Source organism: Saccostrea echinata, unplaced genomic scaffold (assembly GCF_033153115.1).
Source record: "Saccostrea echinata isolate AGI-Se365-2 ecotype Australia unplaced genomic scaffold, CSIRO_AGI_Sech_v1 ptg000120l, whole genome shotgun sequence".
Lineage (NCBI taxonomy): Eukaryota > Metazoa > Mollusca > Bivalvia > Ostreida > Ostreidae > Saccostrea > Saccostrea echinata.
The window spans coordinates 70,035-90,148 of NW_026889869.1; the positions used below are offsets into that span (position 1 = coordinate 70,035).

The window sequence follows — 20,114 nt, forward strand, 5'->3', positions numbered from 1 at the left end:
CCCAGAAGCGACTAATTTTGATTAAAACACGAAAACAAGAGGAATAGAACACGAGTAAGGGATTGAAGTACTTACTACATTGCTATGTGATAAAACATACATGTACATTTCTTTCAATTGTCTTCTATGTTACTTAAAATCCGAATGAAAATGCAAACATTCGGCACAAACACGCGCACAATGGATAGTGATGTGTGCCTTGCATTTCATATGAAATGGAGAGAGAGAGAAAAAAAAACAATCAAACAAAAGGGTCATATGAAGGGAAATCACGGAATCTCACAAATTGTTGAATGTTCAAATATATATCTAATATACTTTCTAGATCAGTGGATGTTCACCCCCTTAAAGGGACAACATATAATTTCTTTTCGAATATTTAAATACATGACACCTACTTTATAATTATAACACCGAGGACACCGGAAAGATCCAGACCGTACGTAACGTACCACATTCGGTGGTACAACGTCTGAATTTCTCAGTATAATTATATCATAAGAATATACATAACTGACATCCTTGTAAATTACATGAAAAAAAAAAATCACATAAAAAGGGCGTGTATTTAATAATTGTAGAACACTCACTTAATTAGTAGTTATACATAAGAGAGAGACAGAGAGAGACGAACAAGGCGAATAATGGGAGTAGCTTATTCATTGATATTAATTTGTTTCTTGTAATTTACACACACAAATAATTGAGTACATGTAAATAAACAGAATGTGGTCAAAAGCCAATGTATTTAAAATCTATATCTTTCAAGTTGAACAAGACAACCAGTATATAATACAAGACAATACAATACATTGATAGAAGCATCAAATTGGTTGCACACTTTCCACGTGCAGATCATGATTCCCTGCATCTATATGTCACGTGACGATGCAGATGTGCTGCACGGCGCAGTGATGGACATCGCAATAAATGTAAAGTGTTGAAAAAAATGTCGTTTAGTCATTCGCATCGGTAGTCTATTCGAAAGAAAATTTACTACCAGTTTTTAATTGTGTTAGTACTGTAAGTATCCGGAAACTGGCATCGAGTTGCTTTTATTCACTCTTATTATGGGAAGCACACTTTTTTGAATAAGAACATTCAAGACATAATATAAACCACATCTTCTTATTCTTATGAGATTCTTATATTCATAACTTTTATCTATTTTTATCAATTAGGAATTTTGTCTAAATAATCATCATATAAAACAATAGCGAGGGGGAAAAAAAAGAAACATTAAGGATTTAACTGGAGTTACAGATCTTTTGAATATGTTAATAAAATAATGATCATATTTAAAAATATTTGTATCAAAGGAAAAAAATTGAAAGTTAGATCGCCATGTTAGATGATTTTCGCAGTTTCTAGTCTTAATTGGTCAATGAAATGGGTTTTTTTTTTTCTTATCTCTTTGTTGAGTGAGCATTCAAGTAATACGTGAGAATTCAACATTTGTACGCAGGCCTATAAGGTTTGGATTCAACTGCCTATAACGAGAAAGAAAAAAACGTACATATACGAATATACATGCGAGTCAATTTTAAAATTTATTGCTTTTGTTATTAACTTAATACATTTATTTATCATTAAATATATAACACTTTCTTTGATGTTTGATCTCTGTTCTGTGTTGAAAATTATTGAATTCGTGTGTTTCTATTATTTTCTAGCTATAATAATTGTTTACGTTTCAACTCGTTTGTAATGTAGGTATCTTTTCGAAAAGCTTATGTGGCCGTGAAAACGGCCGTTTGGTTTTGTGCTGCACACAACACAACTATAGGATCTTTTTACTTGGCGGCTTTCTGTGTCTTTTTGGGAAGGAGCACCGCTTGGATGTTGGGCAGGACACCACCCTGCGCGATGGTCACGCCGGACAGGAGTTTGTTCAATTCTTCGTCGTTGCGGATGGCCAGCTGCAGATGACGGGGAATGATTCTGGTCTTTTTGTTGTCGCGGGCAGCGTTGCCTGCCAACTCCAAGACTTCTGCGGCCAAGTACTCAAGAACGGCAGCCAAGTACACGGGAGCGCCTGCTCCCACTCTCTCGGCGTAGTTGCCCTTTCTCAGCAGACGGTGAATACGACCCACGGGGAACTGCAGTCCGGCGCGGGAAGAACGGCTCTTGGCCTTCCCCTTCACTTTGCCTCCTTTGCCACGTCCAGACATTCTTAACGGTTATGTTCTTTCGTGTACAGTCAACGAATAATCCAGCGACGCCCGCACGCACCAATTTAAACAACCAAGCGGATCCAACGGTGCAGCCAATTAACGCGTCGCTCTGTTGTGCCTTTAGGTGAAATCCGAACAAGTAATGTTTTCTCGGAGGTCCGTAACAAGCTTCTCCTCCTACTCGCATATAAATAGTAAATTTTACCATTTTACTTTATTCATCTCTTCAGTTTGACCTGTCAGCTTGAGATCATGCCACCCAAAGTCGGATCCAAAGGCGCCAAGAAAGCAGTCACCAAGGCCAAGACACCGAGGAGCACAGACAAGAAAAGGAGGAAGAGGAGGAGGGAATCTTATGCCATTTACATCTACAAAGTCCTAAAGCAGGTGCACCCTGACACTGGTGTTTCCAGCAAGGCCATGAGCATAATGAACTCCTTCGTCAACGATATCTTTGAGAGAATCGCTGCCGAAGCCTCTCGTTTGGCCCACTACAACAAGCGATCTACAATCACAAGCAGAGAGGTCCAGACTGCTGTCCGTCTCCTTCTGCCCGGTGAACTGGCCAAGCACGCCGTATCTGAGGGCACCAAAGCCGTCACCAAGTACACCAGCAGCAAATAATCTCATTTTGCAAGTACACACACCAAACGGCCCTTTTAAGGGCCAACTAATTTTTAAGAAAAGATACCTTCATATTACATGCGTTATTGAGACACAAATAATATGTGTGAGTGTTACAATGTGAATGCATGTGCTCGTAAAAGTGGCAAACGTATAAAAATCCCACATTGTTTACAACTGATTATAATAACAGAAGTAGGATAAATAAAGAAATACAAGTAGGTATTATTATATGTATGAGAGCCAAATTTTATTCACAAATAACTTGAATGTACAACCAAGCATATATCTAAAATAACTGTATCTTCAAATATAAATAAAATACAAGCATGCGAGGTCCATCTGATGTACACAAAATCCTGGTTCATTTGTCCTCTGTATACTGAATTAATTATCAGCGTACATTATATAATTGATAATAAAGTATCTCAATTCAGCTAATATCAATGAAACAGATAAATAAATTCAAGACCCCCCCCCCCCTCCCCTTTCTTTGACATTGACATATTGGAATTTTCAATCAGTAATTATACATCAATAAAAGTGCAATGACCAAAATGCGATAATTATACATTGACAATTAATTGTCTAACATTAGTCATAATTGTTAAACAAGAAAAAAAAAGCATGTCACTCAGCGCCAGTTGGTACCTGTCATTGTCGGTAGATCGATCCCTCAAAATAATACTCAAGACAGCAGCATTATTATTTTAATATATGATTATAATAATAAAAAAAAATTAAATAATATATACTGTTTGTGTGTGTTTATTCAATATTTCTTGTCCAAACCTAAATTCAATACATATTTGTTGCTCTGTATATAGTTTTGAGGAAATATTACGACATAAAGGGTCTTACTCTGTTATTGTTGTGTATTTATTTTACCACTTACAACCATTCTGTATTCAACTTTGTACAGTGAATATCTGTATAACAAGTACTCAGTAAGTAAATGTCTGTCTTAACGATGTTTAAGAGGCATCTTTTCGAAAAATTTGGGTGGCCGTGATAACGGCCGTTTGTGTTTGTTTTAAACTTCTGTCTTGACTGTCAAACTGAATTCTTTAGCCTCCAAATCCGTACAGGGTGCGTCCTTGGCGTTTCAAGGCGTAGACCACGTCCATAGCTGTGACGGTCTTTCTCTTGGCATGCTCCGTGTAGGTTACAGCATCTCGGATCACGTTCTCCAAGAAAACCTTAAGAACTCCACGAGTTTCCTCGTAGATGAGACCGGAAATACGTTTGACACCACCACGGCGAGCAAGACGGCGTATGGCTGGCTTGGTGATACCCTGGATGTTGTCTCTCAAGACTTTTCTGTGTCGCTTAGCGCCTCCTTTTCCAAGACCTTTTCCTCCTTTGCCACGTCCAGACATGTTATAAGTTCAGCCAGTAGTACTGTTCTGATGAACTGATCATGCGTAATTGCCTAATTTATAGTCCAAATTGAGGACCCGTGAGAGCGCACGATGCTTTGAAAAGTTCGGAACGTTACCAAAGCGGTATTGTGACAAGCTTTACGATTGGTCAGCTTGGCATGATGGGAATGTTTACATTTCTTGCCCCACGGGAATTTTAACCACATTTAATTAATTTTGATTCTTTAATTTCTTCACATATAGGCAAGTTTAGGTTCAATTTATTCACCTAAACCAAAATATTGGTACGTGGAGGTACATATATACATTTTATACAAACTGATATACAAAAAAAAAAAAAAAAAACATGACAGAAAATGAATAAAAATGATAAAGAGAGAGAGGGGAATTATATCAAGCAGGACAGACAGCATCATAATTTTTTAGGATAAACATACACAATTTTTTGTTTTGTTGTTGTTATTTTTTTATTTCAGTATTTTTTGCTTTGAGTTTAACAAAATAAATACCGTTGTTGCCGAATGATAATAAAAACGTGTGTGGGTGGGTGGGTGGGGATTAAGTTATTCAAAGGAAAGGGGTGTGACAGATAACACCGAAATAATACAAAATGTAGAAGCTGAATGAAACTTTTGATTCTCATTCATTTATGATATCTAGTTATAGATGTGATAATTTATTTGATTTCCTCTTTTCTCAGTTAATTTTCAAAGGCAACTTTAAGCAGTGACCAAACCGGCTTTATAAATGAGCCTTTTTCATTTTATTACACGCCACGTTAGAATGAATATCGTTATATTTGACGTTGTTTAGAAATCAATAAAAATCATACTTTGAATATAAATGAAATACGGAATTGCAGTTCTGAAATGCATGTACTCGCATATGTGCATAGCTGTAGAACTAATGAGATAAAGTTGTAATACTGTTATTATTTTTTGCTTCGACACATTCCATCATTTTCTATTTAAATAATTGTGCTATTTTCTAATTTATTTCGCAAAATTCTTGAATGTATTCTAGAGGGGCAGGTTGATGGACTTGTACAAAATATAGTTTCAAGATGTGTAGACAACTTCTACAACTTGATGATGACAATAATACTATGAAATTGTCTAGCATTGTGCTATGTAATTATATATATGTAAGGCACAGATATATTCACTGAAGGATGTACTGTGTCTCAACATTTTTTTTTTTTTTTTTTTTTTTCAATTTGGGGGCATTGTACGCCGAATTTGACAAAATTTATTAATTTCGGCCAAATAATTCAACATTATTTTCAGAGATGTTTCAACGTCTGAACAGAAGGCATCTTTTCGAAGAATGTAGGTGGCCGTGAAAACGGCCGTTTGCTTTAGGACTTGAAATACAGCTTAAAATTAAGCACGCTCTCCACGAATACGTCTGGCCAGCTGGATGTCTTTGGGCATGATGGTTACTCTCTTGGCGTGAATGGCGCACAGGTTGGTGTCCTCAAAGAGACCAACAAGGTAAGCTTCGCTTGCTTCCTGTAAAGCCATGACAGCTGAACTCTGGAAACGCAAGTCGGTCTTAAAATCCTGAGCGATTTCCCGGACCAAGCGCTGGAATGGCAGCTTCCTGATGAGAAGCTCAGTGCTCTTCTGGTATCTCCGAATTTCACGGAGGGCGACAGTTCCTGGCCTGTATCTATGCGGTTTCTTAACGCCACCCGTGGCTGGTGCGCTTTTACGAGCAGCTTTGGTAGCGAGCTGTTTTCTGGGGGCCTTGCCTCCTGTAGATTTTCGTGCCGTCTGCTTGGTACGTGCCATGCTATCTCCTCAGATTATTCAAACTCGAATGAATGAAGTGGCAGTGTTGCACCGTGAACTTATATATCTTTGTAAGCTCAAGTTGAAAATCGCTGCGGTCTACCAGTCGGCTTAGTCGATTGGCTGGTGCCCGCAGTAACACTCGCTACGATTAGTCAGGTGAACGAGATGACCATTGGCTACGTCTGTAGGTAGTTTCAATCCACAGAATTGCCCCAAAAGAAAAAGAAAATCAAGTCGGTTTTTGACACATGATTTCACTGCAGATACATATAGTCAAATATTTTTTTTAAAAATATATATATGGTGAATAATGGGGATGAATGTAACGTCAATTGAATAGAAAATAGAATTATTTATTATATATATACATATATTTTCAATTCGTTATTGAAGCAAAATGCATTTTCGAAAAATATATATTATATATTTCTTGTCATTATTTCCTCCTACCATTATCTGAACAAGCCCAGTAATATTACTAAGTATCATGATACTTGCAGATAATCAGAATGGTGCATATAGGATGAACAGGAATTACCCTGTTGCAAAAACAAGAACAAAACAAATAATACAAATAAATGAATAATTAATTAAATGAATGAATAATTAAATAAATAAATGAATGAATGAATGAATAAATGAAAAGAATAAATAAATGAAAAGAATAAGAATGTATGTATCTGTCTTTCAAAAGGTACGCATGAACTTTTATTCCATTCGTTCCACATTTGATTCCAAATAAAGTGGGGAAAAAAAAGAAAAAAAGAAAAAGAAAAATAATAATAATAATAATAATAAATAAATAAATAAAATAAATGAATGAATAAAATAAAATAAAATAAAATAAAAAAAATTAATAATAATAATAAAACTTCAACAACAAAAAAAACAACAAAAAACAAAAAAAAAAAAAAAAACCAAACCAAAACAAAACAAAACAAAACAAAACAAAAAAAAAAAAAAAAAAAAAAAAAAAAAAACATGAAAACAAATATACTAGAATGATAACACTAATAATAATGGCCATATAGTTAGCGTAGGCGTTGTGATGTGGAAAAAGTAAAATTTTATTTACTTGAGGGAGGGTATGTAAACAAATTAAAAACTGACTTTTGTTTCTTCTTCTTCTCAGAAACAGCATGTTAATATTATCATGACTTTGCAATTTGCTTCCAGTCGAAGACAAATAAACTATGTGTAATAGGTAAGTGTACTTCTTGTTTATTCATTTTGTGTTTCCATTAGTACATGTATGTAATAGAGGCATCTTTTCTAAAAATGTTGGTAGCCCTGAAAAGGGCTTTTGTAATTGGTTTAAGACAATTGGCAGTCTACGCCTTGGTGGCTTTCTTTGGGGTTTTTGACTTCTTGGCTGTGGCTTTCTTGGGCGCTTTGGTTTTCGTAGGCTTTGGAGCTGCCTTGGCTTTCTTGGGAGACTTAGTAGCTGCTTTCTTCTTGGGAGACTTGGCCTTCTTGGGTGCTGCAGGTTTCTTAACAGCCTTTTTCTTTTCTGTTGGCTTTTTCTCCCCGGTTGTCTTCTTGGGTTTGGTCGTTTTCTTGGGCTTGGCAGCCTTAGGTTTGGTGACTTTTTTGGTCTTGGGTTTCTTCTCCGTCTTGGGCTTCTCTCCCAGCTTGAAGGAACCACTGGCACCTGTACCCTTGGCCTGTTTGAGAACTCCCTTCTTGACTCCGTTCTTGAGGGCCATCTTCAGATGGGTGTTGACACTAGAGGCGTCATTACCGACTTTGTAGTTGCCCATGATGTACTTGAGAATAGCTTGTCTCGAGGAACCTCCGCGCTCCTTCAGGGCAGCCACAGCAGCGCTGATCATCTCGATGTACTTGGGATGGGCGGGGACCGTCTTGGGTTTGGAAACCTTCTTCTTGGCGGGGGATTTTGCTGGTGCGGCGTCTGCCATAATTTTTTTGTCCTGTTTTCTACAACTGATGTGAACGACGTTATCGACGATAAGGAAATGAATGAAATCACCTCCGCCGATGGCCTTATTTGAGTGGCGGCGAGCGCGGACCTCCGTGAAAACTCCCCAATTGTCGAGAGCGTAGAGGATTGAACTCGTCAAACTTTGTGTTTCAATACCTGTTATTTTTCCGATTTTGTCCTCCCAATTTTACTTAATTTTCTCAAATATGTCACTGTGCGTTTTCTTGAAATAATTTCCTACATAACTGTTTTTGTTTAAGGTTCTTAATCTGTCATTTTAAAGGAGGAATTGTCTGTTGATTCTGAAAATGCGCTGTTCCCTGGAGCCCAGAAGCGACTAATTTTGATTAAAACACGAAAACAAGAGGAATAGAACACGAGTAAGGGATTGAAGTACTTACTACATTGCTATGTGATAAAACATACATGTACATTTCTTTCAATTGTCTTCTATGTTACTTAAAATCCGAATGAAAATGCAAACATTCGGCACAAACACGCGCACAATGGATAGTGATGTGTGCCTTGCATTTCATATGAAATGGAGAGAGAGAGAAAAAAAAACAATCAAACAAAAGGGTCATATGAAGGGAAATCACGGAATCTCACAAATTGTTGAATGTTCAAATATATATCTAATATACTTTCTAGATCAGTGGATGTTCACCCCCTTAAAGGGACAACATATAATTTCTTTTCGAATATTTAAATACATGACACCTACTTTATAATTATAACACCGAGGACACCGGAAAGATCCAGACCGTACGTAACGTACCACATTCGGTGGTACAACGTCTGAATTTCTCAGTATAATTATATCATAAGAATATACATAACTGACATCCTTGTAAATTACATGAAAAAAAAAAATCACATAAAAAGGGCGTGTATTTAATAATTGTAGAACACTCACTTAATTAGTAGTTATACATAAGAGAGAGACAGAGAGAGACGAACAAGGCGAATAATGGGAGTAGCTTATTCATTGATATTAATTTGTTTCTTGTAATTTACACACACAAATAATTGAGTACATGTAAATAAACAGAATGTGGTCAAAAGCCAATGTATTTAAAATCTATATCTTTCAAGTTGAACAAGACAACCAGTATATAATACAAGACAATACAATACATTGATAGAAGCATCAAATTGGTTGCACACTTTCCACGTGCAGATCATGATTCCCTGCATCTATATGTCACGTGACGATGCAGATGTGCTGCACGGCGCAGTGATGGACATCGCAATAAATGTAAAGTGTTGAAAAAAATGTCGTTTAGTCATTCGCATCGGTAGTCTATTCGAAAGAAAATTTACTACCAGTTTTTAATTGTGTTAGTACTGTAAGTATCCGGAAACTGGCATCGAGTTGCTTTTATTCACTCTTATTATGGGAAGCACACTTTTTTGAATAAGAACATTCAAGACATAATATAAACCACATCTTCTTATTCTTATGAGATTCTTATATTCATAACTTTTATCTATTTTTATCAATTAGGAATTTTGTCTAAATAATCATCATATAAAACAATAGCGAGGGGGAAAAAAAAGAAACATTAAGGATTTAACTGGAGTTACAGATCTTTTGAATATGTTAATAAAATAATGATCATATTTAAAAATATTTGTATCAAAGGAAAAAAATTGAAAGTTAGATCGCCATGTTAGATGATTTTCGCAGTTTCTAGTCTTAATTGGTCAATGAAATGGGTTTTTTTTTTTCTTATCTCTTTGTTGAGTGAGCATTCAAGTAATACGTGAGAATTCAACATTTGTACGCAGGCCTATAAGGTTTGGATTCAACTGCCTATAACGAGAAAGAAAAAAACGTACATATACGAATATACATGCGAGTCAATTTTAAAATTTATTGCTTTTGTTATTAACTTAATACATTTATTTATCATTAAATATATAACACTTTCTTTGATGTTTGATCTCTGTTCTGTGTTGAAAATTATTGAATTCGTGTGTTTCTATTATTTTCTAGCTATAATAATTGTTTACGTTTCAACTCGTTTGTAATGTAGGTATCTTTTCGAAAAGCTTATGTGGCCGTGAAAACGGCCGTTTGGTTTTGTGCTGCACACAACACAACTATAGGATCTTTTTACTTGGCGGCTTTCTGTGTCTTTTTGGGAAGGAGCACCGCTTGGATGTTGGGCAGGACACCACCCTGCGCGATGGTCACGCCGGACAGGAGTTTGTTCAATTCTTCGTCGTTGCGGATGGCCAGCTGCAGATGACGGGGAATGATTCTGGTCTTTTTGTTGTCGCGGGCAGCGTTGCCTGCCAACTCCAAGACTTCTGCGGCCAAGTACTCAAGAACGGCAGCCAAGTACACGGGAGCGCCTGCTCCCACTCTCTCGGCGTAGTTGCCCTTTCTCAGCAGACGGTGAATACGACCCACGGGGAACTGCAGTCCGGCGCGGGAAGAACGGCTCTTGGCCTTCCCCTTCACTTTGCCTCCTTTGCCACGTCCAGACATTCTTAACGGTTATGTTCTTTCGTGTACAGTCAACGAATAATCCAGCGACGCCCGCACGCACCAATTTAAACAACCAAGCGGATCCAACGGTGCAGCCAATTAACGCGTCGCTCTGTTGTGCCTTTAGGTGAAATCCGAACAAGTAATGTTTTCTCGGAGGTCCGTAACAAGCTTCTCCTCCTACTCGCATATAAATAGTAAATTTTACCATTTTACTTTATTCATCTCTTCAGTTTGACCTGTCAACTTGAGATCATGCCACCCAAAGTCGGATCCAAAGGCGCCAAGAAAGCAGTCACCAAGGCCAAGACACCGAGGAGCACAGACAAGAAAAGGAGGAAGAGGAGGAGGGAATCTTATGCCATTTACATCTACAAAGTCCTAAAGCAGGTGCACCCTGACACTGGTGTTTCCAGCAAGGCCATGAGCATAATGAACTCCTTCGTCAACGATATCTTTGAGAGAATCGCTGCCGAAGCCTCTCGTTTGGCCCACTACAACAAGCGATCTACAATCACAAGCAGAGAGGTCCAGACTGCTGTCCGTCTCCTTCTGCCCGGTGAACTGGCCAAGCACGCCGTATCTGAGGGCACCAAAGCCGTCACCAAGTACACCAGCAGCAAATAATCTCATTTTGCAAGTACACACACCAAACGGCCCTTTTAAGGGCCAACTAATTTTTAAGAAAAGATACCTTCATATTACATGCGTTATTGAGACACAAATAATATGTGTGAGTGTTACAATGTGAATGCATGTGCTCGTAAAAGTGGCAAACGTATAAAAATCCCACATTGTTTACAACTGATTATAATAACAGAAGTAGGATAAATAAAGAAATACAAGTAGGTATTATTATATGTATGAGAGCCAAATTTTATTCACAAATAACTTGAATGTACAACCAAGCATATATCTAAAATAACTGTATCTTCAAATATAAATAAAATACAAGCATGCGAGGTCCATCTGATGTACACAAAATCCTGGTTCATTTGTCCTCTGTATACTGAATTAATTATCAGCGTACATTATATAATTGATAATAAAGTATCTCAATTCAGCTAATATCAATGAAACAGATAAATAAATTCAAGACCCCCCCCCCTCCCCTTTCTTTGACATTGACATATTGGAATTTTCAATCAGTAATTATACATCAATAAAAGTGCAATGACCAAAATGCGATAATTATACATTGACAATTAATTGTCTAACATTAGTCATAATTGTTAAACAAGAAAAAAAAAGCATGTCACTCAGCGCCAGTTGGTACCTGTCATTGTCGGTAGATCGATCCCTCAAAATAATACTCAAGACAGCAGCATTATTATTTTAATATATGATTATAATAATAAAAAAAAATTAAATAATATATACTGTTTGTGTGTGTTTATTCAATATTTCTTGTCCAAACCTAAATTCAATACATATTTGTTGCTCTGTATATAGTTTTGAGGAAATATTACGACATAAAGGGTCTTACTCTGTTATTGTTGTGTATTTATTTTACCACTTACAACCATTCTGTATTCAACTTTGTACAGTGAATATCTGTATAACAAGTACTCAGTAAGTAAATGTCTGTCTTAACGATGTTTAAGAGGCATCTTTTCGAAAAATTTGGGTGGCCGTGATAACGGCCGTTTGTGTTTGTTTTAAACTTCTGTCTTGACTGTCAAACTGAATTCTTTAGCCTCCAAATCCGTACAGGGTGCGTCCTTGGCGTTTCAAGGCGTAGACCACGTCCATAGCTGTGACGGTCTTTCTCTTGGCATGCTCCGTGTAGGTTACAGCATCTCGGATCACGTTCTCCAAGAAAACCTTAAGAACTCCACGAGTTTCCTCGTAGATGAGACCGGAAATACGTTTGACACCACCACGGCGAGCAAGACGGCGTATGGCTGGCTTGGTGATACCCTGGATGTTGTCTCTCAAGACTTTTCTGTGTCGCTTAGCGCCTCCTTTTCCAAGACCTTTTCCTCCTTTGCCACGTCCAGACATGTTATAAGTTCAGCCAGTAGTACTGTTCTGATGAACTGATCATGCGTAATTGCCTAATTTATAGTCCAAATTGAGGACCCGTGAGAGCGCACGATGCTTTGAAAAGTTCGGAACGTTACCAAAGCGGTATTGTGACAAGCTTTACGATTGGTCAGCTTGGCATGATGGGAATGTTTACATTTCTTGCCCCACGGGAATTTTAACCACATTTAATTAATTTTGATTCTTTAATTTCTTCACATATAGGCAAGTTTAGGTTCAATTTATTCACCTAAACCAAAATATTGGTACGTGGAGGTACATATATACATTTTATACAAACTGATATACAAAAAAAAAAAAAAAAAAAAAAAAAAAAAAAAAACATGACAGAAAATGAATAAAAATGATAAAGAGAGAGAGGGGAATTATATCAAGCAGGACAGACAGCATCATAATTTTTTAGGATAAACATACACAATTTTTTGTTTTGTTGTTGTTATTTTTTTATTTCAGTATTTTTTGCTTTGAGTTTAACAAAATAAATACCGTTGTTGCCGAATGATAATAAAAACGTGTGTGGGTGGGTGGGTGGGGATTAAGTTATTCAAAGGAAAGGGGTGTGACAGATAACACCGAAATAATACAAAATGTAGAAGCTGAATGAAACTTTTGATTCTCATTCATTTATGATATCTAGTTATAGATGTGATAATTTATTTGATTTCCTCTTTTCTCAGTTAATTTTCAAAGGCAACTTTAAGCAGTGACCAAACCGGCTTTATAAATGAGCCTTTTTCATTTTATTACACGCCACGTTAGAATGAATATCGTTATATTTGACGTTGTTTAGAAATCAATAAAAATCATACTTTGAATATAAATGAAATACGGAATTGCAGTTCTGAAATGCATGTACTCGCATATGTGCATAGCTGTAGAACTAATGAGATAAAGTTGTAATACTGTTATTATTTTTTGCTTCGACACATTCCATCATTTTCTATTTAAATAATTGTGCTATTTTCTAATTTATTTCGCAAAATTCTTGAATGTATTCTAGAGGGGCAGGTTGATGGACTTGTACAAAATATAGTTTCAAGATGTGTAGACAACTTCTACAACTTGATGATGACAATAATACTATGAAATTGTCTAGCATTGTGCTATGTAATTATATATATGTAAGGCACAGATATATTCACTGAAGGATGTACTGTGTCTCAACATTTTTTTTTTTTTTTTTTTTTTCAATTTGGGGGCATTGTACGCCGAATTTGACAAAATTTATTAATTTCGGCCAAATAATTCAACATTATTTTCAGAGATGTTTCAACGTCTGAACAGAAGGCATCTTTTCGAAGAATGTAGGTGGCCGTGAAAACGGCCGTTTGCTTTAGGACTTGAAATACAGCTTAAAATTAAGCACGCTCTCCACGAATACGTCTGGCCAGCTGGATGTCTTTGGGCATGATGGTTACTCTCTTGGCGTGAATGGCGCACAGGTTGGTGTCCTCAAAGAGACCAACAAGGTAAGCTTCGCTTGCTTCCTGTAAAGCCATGACAGCTGAACTCTGGAAACGCAAGTCGGTCTTAAAATCCTGAGCGATTTCCCGGACCAAGCGCTGGAATGGCAGCTTCCTGATGAGAAGCTCAGTGCTCTTCTGGTATCTCCGAATTTCACGGAGGGCGACAGTTCCTGGCCTGTATCTATGCGGTTTCTTAACGCCACCCGTGGCTGGTGCGCTTTTACGAGCAGCTTTGGTAGCGAGCTGTTTTCTGGGGGCCTTGCCTCCTGTAGATTTTCGTGCCGTCTGCTTGGTACGTGCCATGCTATCTCCTCAGATTATTCAAACTCGAATGAATGAAGTGGCAGTGTTGCACCGTGAACTTATATATCTTTGTAAGCTCAAGTTGAAAATCGCTGCGGTCTACCAGTCGGCTTAGTCGATTGGCTGGTGCCCGCAGTAACACTCGCTACGATTAGTCAGGTGAACGAGATGACCATTGGCTACGTCTGTAGGTAGTTTCAATCCACAGAATTGCCCCAAAAGAAAAAGAAAATCAAGTCGGTTTTTGACACATGATTTCACTGCAGATACATATAGTCAAATATTTTTTTTAAAAATATATATATGGTGAATAATGGGGATGAATGTAACGTCAATTGAATAGAAAATAGAATTATTTATTATATATATACATATATTTTCAATTCGTTATTGAAGCAAAATGCATTTTCGAAAAATATATATTATATATTTCTTGTCATTATTTCCTCCTACCATTATCTGAACAAGCCCAGTAATATTACTAAGTATCATGATACTTGCAGATAATCAGAATGGTGCATATAGGATGAACAGGAATTACCCTGTTGCAAAAACAAGAACAAAACAAATAATACAAATAAATGAATAATTAATTAAATGAATGAATAATTAAATAAATGAATGAATGAATGAATGAATAAATGAAAAGAATAAATAAATGAAAAGAATAAGAATGTATGTATCTGTCTTTCAAAAGGTACGCATGAACTTTTATTCCATTCGTTCCACATTTGATTCCAAATAAAGTGGGGAAAAAAAAAGAAAAAAAGAAAAAGAAAAATAATAATAATAATAATAATAATAAATAAATAAATAAAATAAATGAATGAATAAAATAAAATAAAATAAAATAAAAAAAATTAATAATAATAATAAAACTTCAACAACAAAAAAAACAACAAAAAACAAAAAAAAAAAAAAAAACCAAACCAAAACAAAACAAAACAAAACAAAACAAAAAAAAAAAAAAAAAAAAAAAAAAAAAAACATGAAAACAAATATACTAGAATGATAACACTAATAATAATGGCCATATAGTTAGCGTAGGCGTTGTGATGTGGAAAAAGTAAAATTTTATTTACTTGAGGGAGGGTATGTAAACAAATTAAAAACTGACTTTTGTTTCTTCTTCTTCTCAGAAACAGCATGTTAATATTATCATGACTTTGCAATTTGCTTCCAGTCGAAGACAAATAAACTATGTGTAATAGGTAAGTGTACTTCTTGTTTATTCATTTTGTGTTTCCATTAGTACATGTATGTAATAGAGGCATCTTTTCTAAAAATGTTGGTAGCCCTGAAAAGGGCTTTTGTAATTGGTTTAAGACAATTGGCAGTCTACGCCTTGGTGGCTTTCTTTGGGGTTTTTGACTTCTTGGCTGTGGCTTTCTTGGGCGCTTTGGTTTTCGTAGGCTTTGGAGCTGCCTTGGCTTTCTTGGGAGACTTAGTAGCTGCTTTCTTCTTGGGAGACTTGGCCTTCTTGGGTGCTGCAGGTTTCTTAACAGCCTTTTTCTTTTCTGTTGGCTTTTTCTCCCCGGTTGTCTTCTTGGGTTTGGTCGTTTTCTTGGGCTTGGCAGCCTTAGGTTTGGTGACTTTTTTGGTCTTGGGTTTCTTCTCCGTCTTGGGCTTCTCTCCCAGCTTGAAGGAACCACTGGCACCTGTACCCTTGGCCTGTTTGAGAACTCCCTTCTTGACTCCGTTCTTGAGGGCCATCTTCAGATGGGTGTTGACACTAGAGGCGTCATTACCGACTTTGTAGTTGCCCATGATGTACTTGAGAATAGCTTGTCTCGAGGAACCTCCGCGCTCCTTCAGGGCAGCCACAGCAGCGCTGATCATCTCGATGTACTTGGGATGGGCGGGGACCGTCTTGGGTTTGGAAACCTTCTTCTTGGCGGGGGATTTTGCTGGTGCGGCGTCTGCCATAATTTTTTTGTCCTGTTTTCTACAACTGATGTGAACGACGTTATCGACGATAAGGAAATGAATGAAATCACCTCCGCCGATGGCCTTATTTGAGTGGCGGCGAGCGCGGACCTCCGTGAAAACTCCCCAATTGTCGAGAGCGTAGAGGATTGAACTCGTCAAACTTTGTGTTTCAATACCTGTTATTTTTCCGATTTTGTCCTCCCAATTTTACTTAATTTTCTCAAATATGTCACTGTGCGTTTTCTTGAAATAATTTCCTACATAACTGTTTTTGTTTAAGGTTCTTAATCTGTCATTTTAAAGGAGGAATTGTCTGTTGATTCTGAAAATGCGCTGTTCCCTGGAGCCCAGAAGCGACTAATTTTGATTAAAACACGAAAACAAGAGGAATAGAACACGAGTAAGGGATTGAAGTACTTACTACATTGCTATGTGATAAAACATACATGTACATTTCTTTCAATTGTCTTCTATGTTACTTAAAATCCGAATGAAAATGCAAACATTCGGCACAAACACGCGCACAATGGATAGTGATGTGTGCCTTGCATTTCATATGAAATGGAGAGAGAGAGAAAAAAAACAATCAAACAAAAGGGTCATATGAAGGGAAATCACGGAATCTCACAAATTGTTGAATGTTCAAATATATATCTAATATACTTTCTAGATCAGTGGATGTTCACCCCCTTAAAGGGACAACATATAATTTCTTTTCGAATATTTAAATACATGACACCTACTTTATAATTATAACACCGAGGACACCGGAAAGATCCAGACCGTACGTAACGTACCACATTCGGTGGTACAACGTCTGAATTTCTCAGTATAATTATATCATAAGAATATACATAACTGACATCCTTGTAAATTACATGAAAAAAAAAAATCACATAAAAAGGGCGTGTATTTAATAATTGTAGAACACTCACTTAATTAGTAGTTATACATAAGAGAGAGACAGAGAGAGACGAACAAGGCGAATAATGGGAGTAGCTTATTCATTGATATTAATTTGTTTCTTGTAATTTACACACACAAATAATTGAGTACATGTAAATAAACAGAATGTGGTCAAAAGCCAATGTATTTAAAATCTATATCTTTCAAGTTGAACAAGACAACCAGTATATAATACAAGACAATACAATACATTGATAGAAGCATCAAATTGGTTGCACACTTTCCACGTGCAGATCATGATTCCCTGCATCTATATGTCACGTGACGATGCAGATGTGCTGCACGGCGCAGTGATGGACATCGCAATAAATGTAAAGTGTTGAAAAAAATGTCGTTTAGTCATTCGCATCGGTAGTCTATTCGAAAGAAAATTTACTACCAGTTTTTAATTGTGTTAGTACTGTAAGTATCCGGAAACTGGCATCGAGTTGCTTTTATTCACTCTTATTATGGGAAGCACACTTTTTTGAATAAGAACATTCAAGACATAATATAAACCACATCTTCTTATTCTTATGAGATTCTTATATTCATAACTTTTATCTATTTTTATCAATTAGGAATTTTGTCTAAATAATCATCATATAAAACAATAGCGAGGGGGAAAAAAAAGAAACATTAAGGATTTAACTGGAGTTACAGATCTTTTGAATATGTTAATAAAATAATGATCATATTTAAAAATATTTGTATCAAAGGAAAAAAATTGAAAGTTAGATCGCCATGTTAGATGATTTTCGCAGTTTCTAGTCTTAATTGGTCAATGAAATGGGTTTTTTTTTTTCTTATCTCTTTGTTGAGTGAGCATTCAAGTAATACGTGAGAATTCAACATTTGTACGCAGGCCTATAAGGTTTGGATTCAACTGCCTATAACGAGAAAGAAAAAAACGTACATATACGAATATACATGCGAGTCAATTTTAAAATTTATTGCTTTTGTTATTAACTTAATACATTTATTTATCATTAAATATATAACACTTTCTTTGATGTTTGATCTCTGTTCTGTGTTGAAAATTATTGAATTCGTGTGTTTCTATTATTTTCTAGCTATAATAATTGTTTACGTTTCAACTCGTTTGTAATGTAGGTATCTTTTCGAAAAGCTTATGTGGCCGTGAAAACGGCCGTTTGGTTTTGTGCTGCACACAACACAACTATAGGATCTTTTTACTTGGCGGCTTTCTGTGTCTTTTTGGGAAGGAGCACCGCTTGGATGTTGGGCAGGACACCACCCTGCGCGATGGTCACGCCGGACAGGAGTTTGTTCAATTCTTCGTCGTTGCGGATGGCCAGCTGCAGATGACGGGGAATGATTCTGGTCTTTTTGTTGTCGCGGGCAGCGTTGCCTGCCAACTCCAAGACTTCTGCGGCCAAGTACTCAAGAACGGCAGCCAAGTACACGGGAGCGCCTGCTCCCACTCTCTCGGCGTAGTTGCCCTTTCTCAGCAGACGGTGAATACGACCCACGGGGAACTGCAGTCCGGCGCGGGAAGAACGGCTCTTGGCCTTCCCCTTCACTTTGCCTCCTTTGCCACGTCCAGACATTCTTAACGGTTATGTTCTTTCGTGTACAGTCAACGAATAATCCAGCGACGCCCGCACGCACCAATTTAAACAACCAAGCGGATCCAACGGTGCAGCCAATTAACGCGTCGCTCTGTTGTGCCTTTAGGTGAAATCCGAACAAGTAATGTTTTCTCGGAGGTCCGTAACAAGCTTCTCCTCCTACTCGCATATAAATAGTAAATTTTACCATTTTACTTTATTCATCTCTTCAGTTTGACCTGTCAACTTGAGATCATGCCACCCAAAGTCGGATCCAAAGGCGCCAAGAAAGCAGTCACCAAGGCCAAGACACCGAGGAGCACAGACAAGAAAAGGAGGAAGAGGAGGAGGGAATCTTATGCCATTTACATCTACAAAGTCCTAAAGCAGGTGCACCCTGACACTGGTGTTTCCAGCAAGGCCATGAGCATAATGAACTCCTTCGTCAACGATATCTTTGAGAGAATCGCTGCCGAAGCCTCTCGTTTGGCCCACTACAACAAGCGATCTACAATCACAAGCAGAGAGGTCCAGACTGCTGTCCGTCTCCTTCTGCCCGGTGAACTGGCCAAGCACGCCGTATCTGAGGGCACCAAAGCCGTCACCAAGTACACCAGCAGCAAATAATCTCATTTTGCAAGTACACACACCAAACGGCCCTTTTAAGGGCCAACTAATTTTTAAGAAAAGATACCTTCATATTACATGCGTTATTGAGACACAAATAATATGTGTGAGTGTTACAATGTGAATGCATGTGCTCGTAAAAGTGGCAAACGTATAAAAATCCCACATTGTTTACAACTGATTATAATAACAGAAGTAGGATAAATAAAGAAATACAAGTAGGTATTATTATATGTATGAGAGCCAAATTTTATTCACAAATAACTTGAATGTACAACCAAGCATATATCTAAAATAACTGTATCTTCAAATATAAATAAAATACAAGCATGCGAGGTCCATCTGATGTACACAAAATCCTGGTTCATTTGTCCTCTGTATACTGAATTAATTATCAGCGTACATTATATAATTGATAATAAAGTATCTCAATTCAGCTAATATCAATGAAACAGATAAATAAATTCAAGACCCCCCCCCCTCCCCTTTCTTTGACATTGACATATTGGAATTTTCAATCAGTAATTATACATCAATAAAAGTGCAATGACCAAAATGCGATAATTATACATTGACAATTAATTGTCTAACATTAGTCATAATTGTTAAACAAGAAAAAAAAAGCATGTCACTCAGCGCCAGTTGGTACCTGTCATTGTCGGTAGATCGATCCCTCAAAATAATACTCAAGACAGCAGCATTATTATTTTAATATATGATTATAATAATAAAAAAAATTAAATAATATATACTGTTTGTGTGTGTTTATTCAATATTTCTTGTCCAAACCTAAATTCAATACATATTTGTTG

The 20,114-nt window shown here is 36.9% G+C and overlaps 12 protein-coding genes across 12 annotated transcripts; 3 read left to right on the forward strand and 9 right to left on the reverse strand.

Moving 5' to 3' along the window:
• Positions 1-1,793: 1,793 nt before the first annotated feature.
• Positions 1,794-2,171, reverse strand: LOC133177355 (histone H2A). The gene has a single exon (XM_061312406.1). The coding sequence runs from the start codon at positions 2,169-2,171 to the stop codon at positions 1,794-1,796; it is 378 nt and encodes a 125-aa protein (XP_061168390.1).
• A 255-nt stretch (positions 2,172-2,426) lies between these two features.
• LOC133177384 (histone H2B-like) lies at positions 2,427-2,798 on the forward strand. The gene has a single exon (XM_061312433.1). The coding sequence runs from the start codon at positions 2,427-2,429 to the stop codon at positions 2,796-2,798; it is 372 nt and encodes a 123-aa protein (XP_061168417.1).
• Positions 2,799-3,865: 1,067 nt separating this feature from the next.
• LOC133177385 (histone H4) lies at positions 3,866-4,177 on the reverse strand. Its single transcript, XM_061312434.1, has one exon. It carries the CDS (start codon positions 4,175-4,177, stop codon positions 3,866-3,868), a length of 312 nt encoding a protein of 103 aa, XP_061168418.1.
• A 1,385-nt stretch (positions 4,178-5,562) lies between these two features.
• LOC133177386 (histone H3) lies at positions 5,563-5,973 on the reverse strand. Its single transcript, XM_061312436.1, has one exon. It carries the CDS (start codon positions 5,971-5,973, stop codon positions 5,563-5,565), a length of 411 nt encoding a protein of 136 aa, XP_061168420.1.
• A 1,334-nt stretch (positions 5,974-7,307) lies between these two features.
• LOC133177387 (histone H1-delta-like) lies at positions 7,308-7,895 on the reverse strand. Its single transcript, XM_061312437.1, has one exon. It carries the CDS (start codon positions 7,893-7,895, stop codon positions 7,308-7,310), a length of 588 nt encoding a protein of 195 aa, XP_061168421.1.
• Positions 7,896-10,037: 2,142 nt separating this feature from the next.
• LOC133177357 (histone H2A) lies at positions 10,038-10,415 on the reverse strand. Its single transcript, XM_061312407.1, has one exon. The coding sequence runs from the start codon at positions 10,413-10,415 to the stop codon at positions 10,038-10,040; it is 378 nt and encodes a 125-aa protein (XP_061168391.1).
• A 255-nt stretch (positions 10,416-10,670) lies between these two features.
• On the forward strand, positions 10,671-11,042 carry LOC133177388 (histone H2B-like). Its single transcript, XM_061312438.1, has one exon. The coding sequence runs from the start codon at positions 10,671-10,673 to the stop codon at positions 11,040-11,042; it is 372 nt and encodes a 123-aa protein (XP_061168422.1).
• Positions 11,043-12,107: 1,065 nt separating this feature from the next.
• Positions 12,108-12,419, reverse strand: LOC133177389 (histone H4). The gene has a single exon (XM_061312439.1). It carries the CDS (start codon positions 12,417-12,419, stop codon positions 12,108-12,110), a length of 312 nt encoding a protein of 103 aa, XP_061168423.1.
• A 1,400-nt stretch (positions 12,420-13,819) lies between these two features.
• On the reverse strand, positions 13,820-14,230 carry LOC133177390 (histone H3). The gene has a single exon (XM_061312440.1). It carries the CDS (start codon positions 14,228-14,230, stop codon positions 13,820-13,822), a length of 411 nt encoding a protein of 136 aa, XP_061168424.1.
• Positions 14,231-15,568: 1,338 nt separating this feature from the next.
• On the reverse strand, positions 15,569-16,156 carry LOC133177391 (histone H1-delta-like). The gene has a single exon (XM_061312441.1). It carries the CDS (start codon positions 16,154-16,156, stop codon positions 15,569-15,571), a length of 588 nt encoding a protein of 195 aa, XP_061168425.1.
• A 2,141-nt stretch (positions 16,157-18,297) lies between these two features.
• LOC133177358 (histone H2A) lies at positions 18,298-18,675 on the reverse strand. The gene has a single exon (XM_061312408.1). The coding sequence runs from the start codon at positions 18,673-18,675 to the stop codon at positions 18,298-18,300; it is 378 nt and encodes a 125-aa protein (XP_061168392.1).
• Positions 18,676-18,930: 255 nt separating this feature from the next.
• LOC133177392 (histone H2B-like) lies at positions 18,931-19,302 on the forward strand. Its single transcript, XM_061312443.1, has one exon. The coding sequence runs from the start codon at positions 18,931-18,933 to the stop codon at positions 19,300-19,302; it is 372 nt and encodes a 123-aa protein (XP_061168427.1).
• Positions 19,303-20,114: the final 812 nt, after the last annotated feature.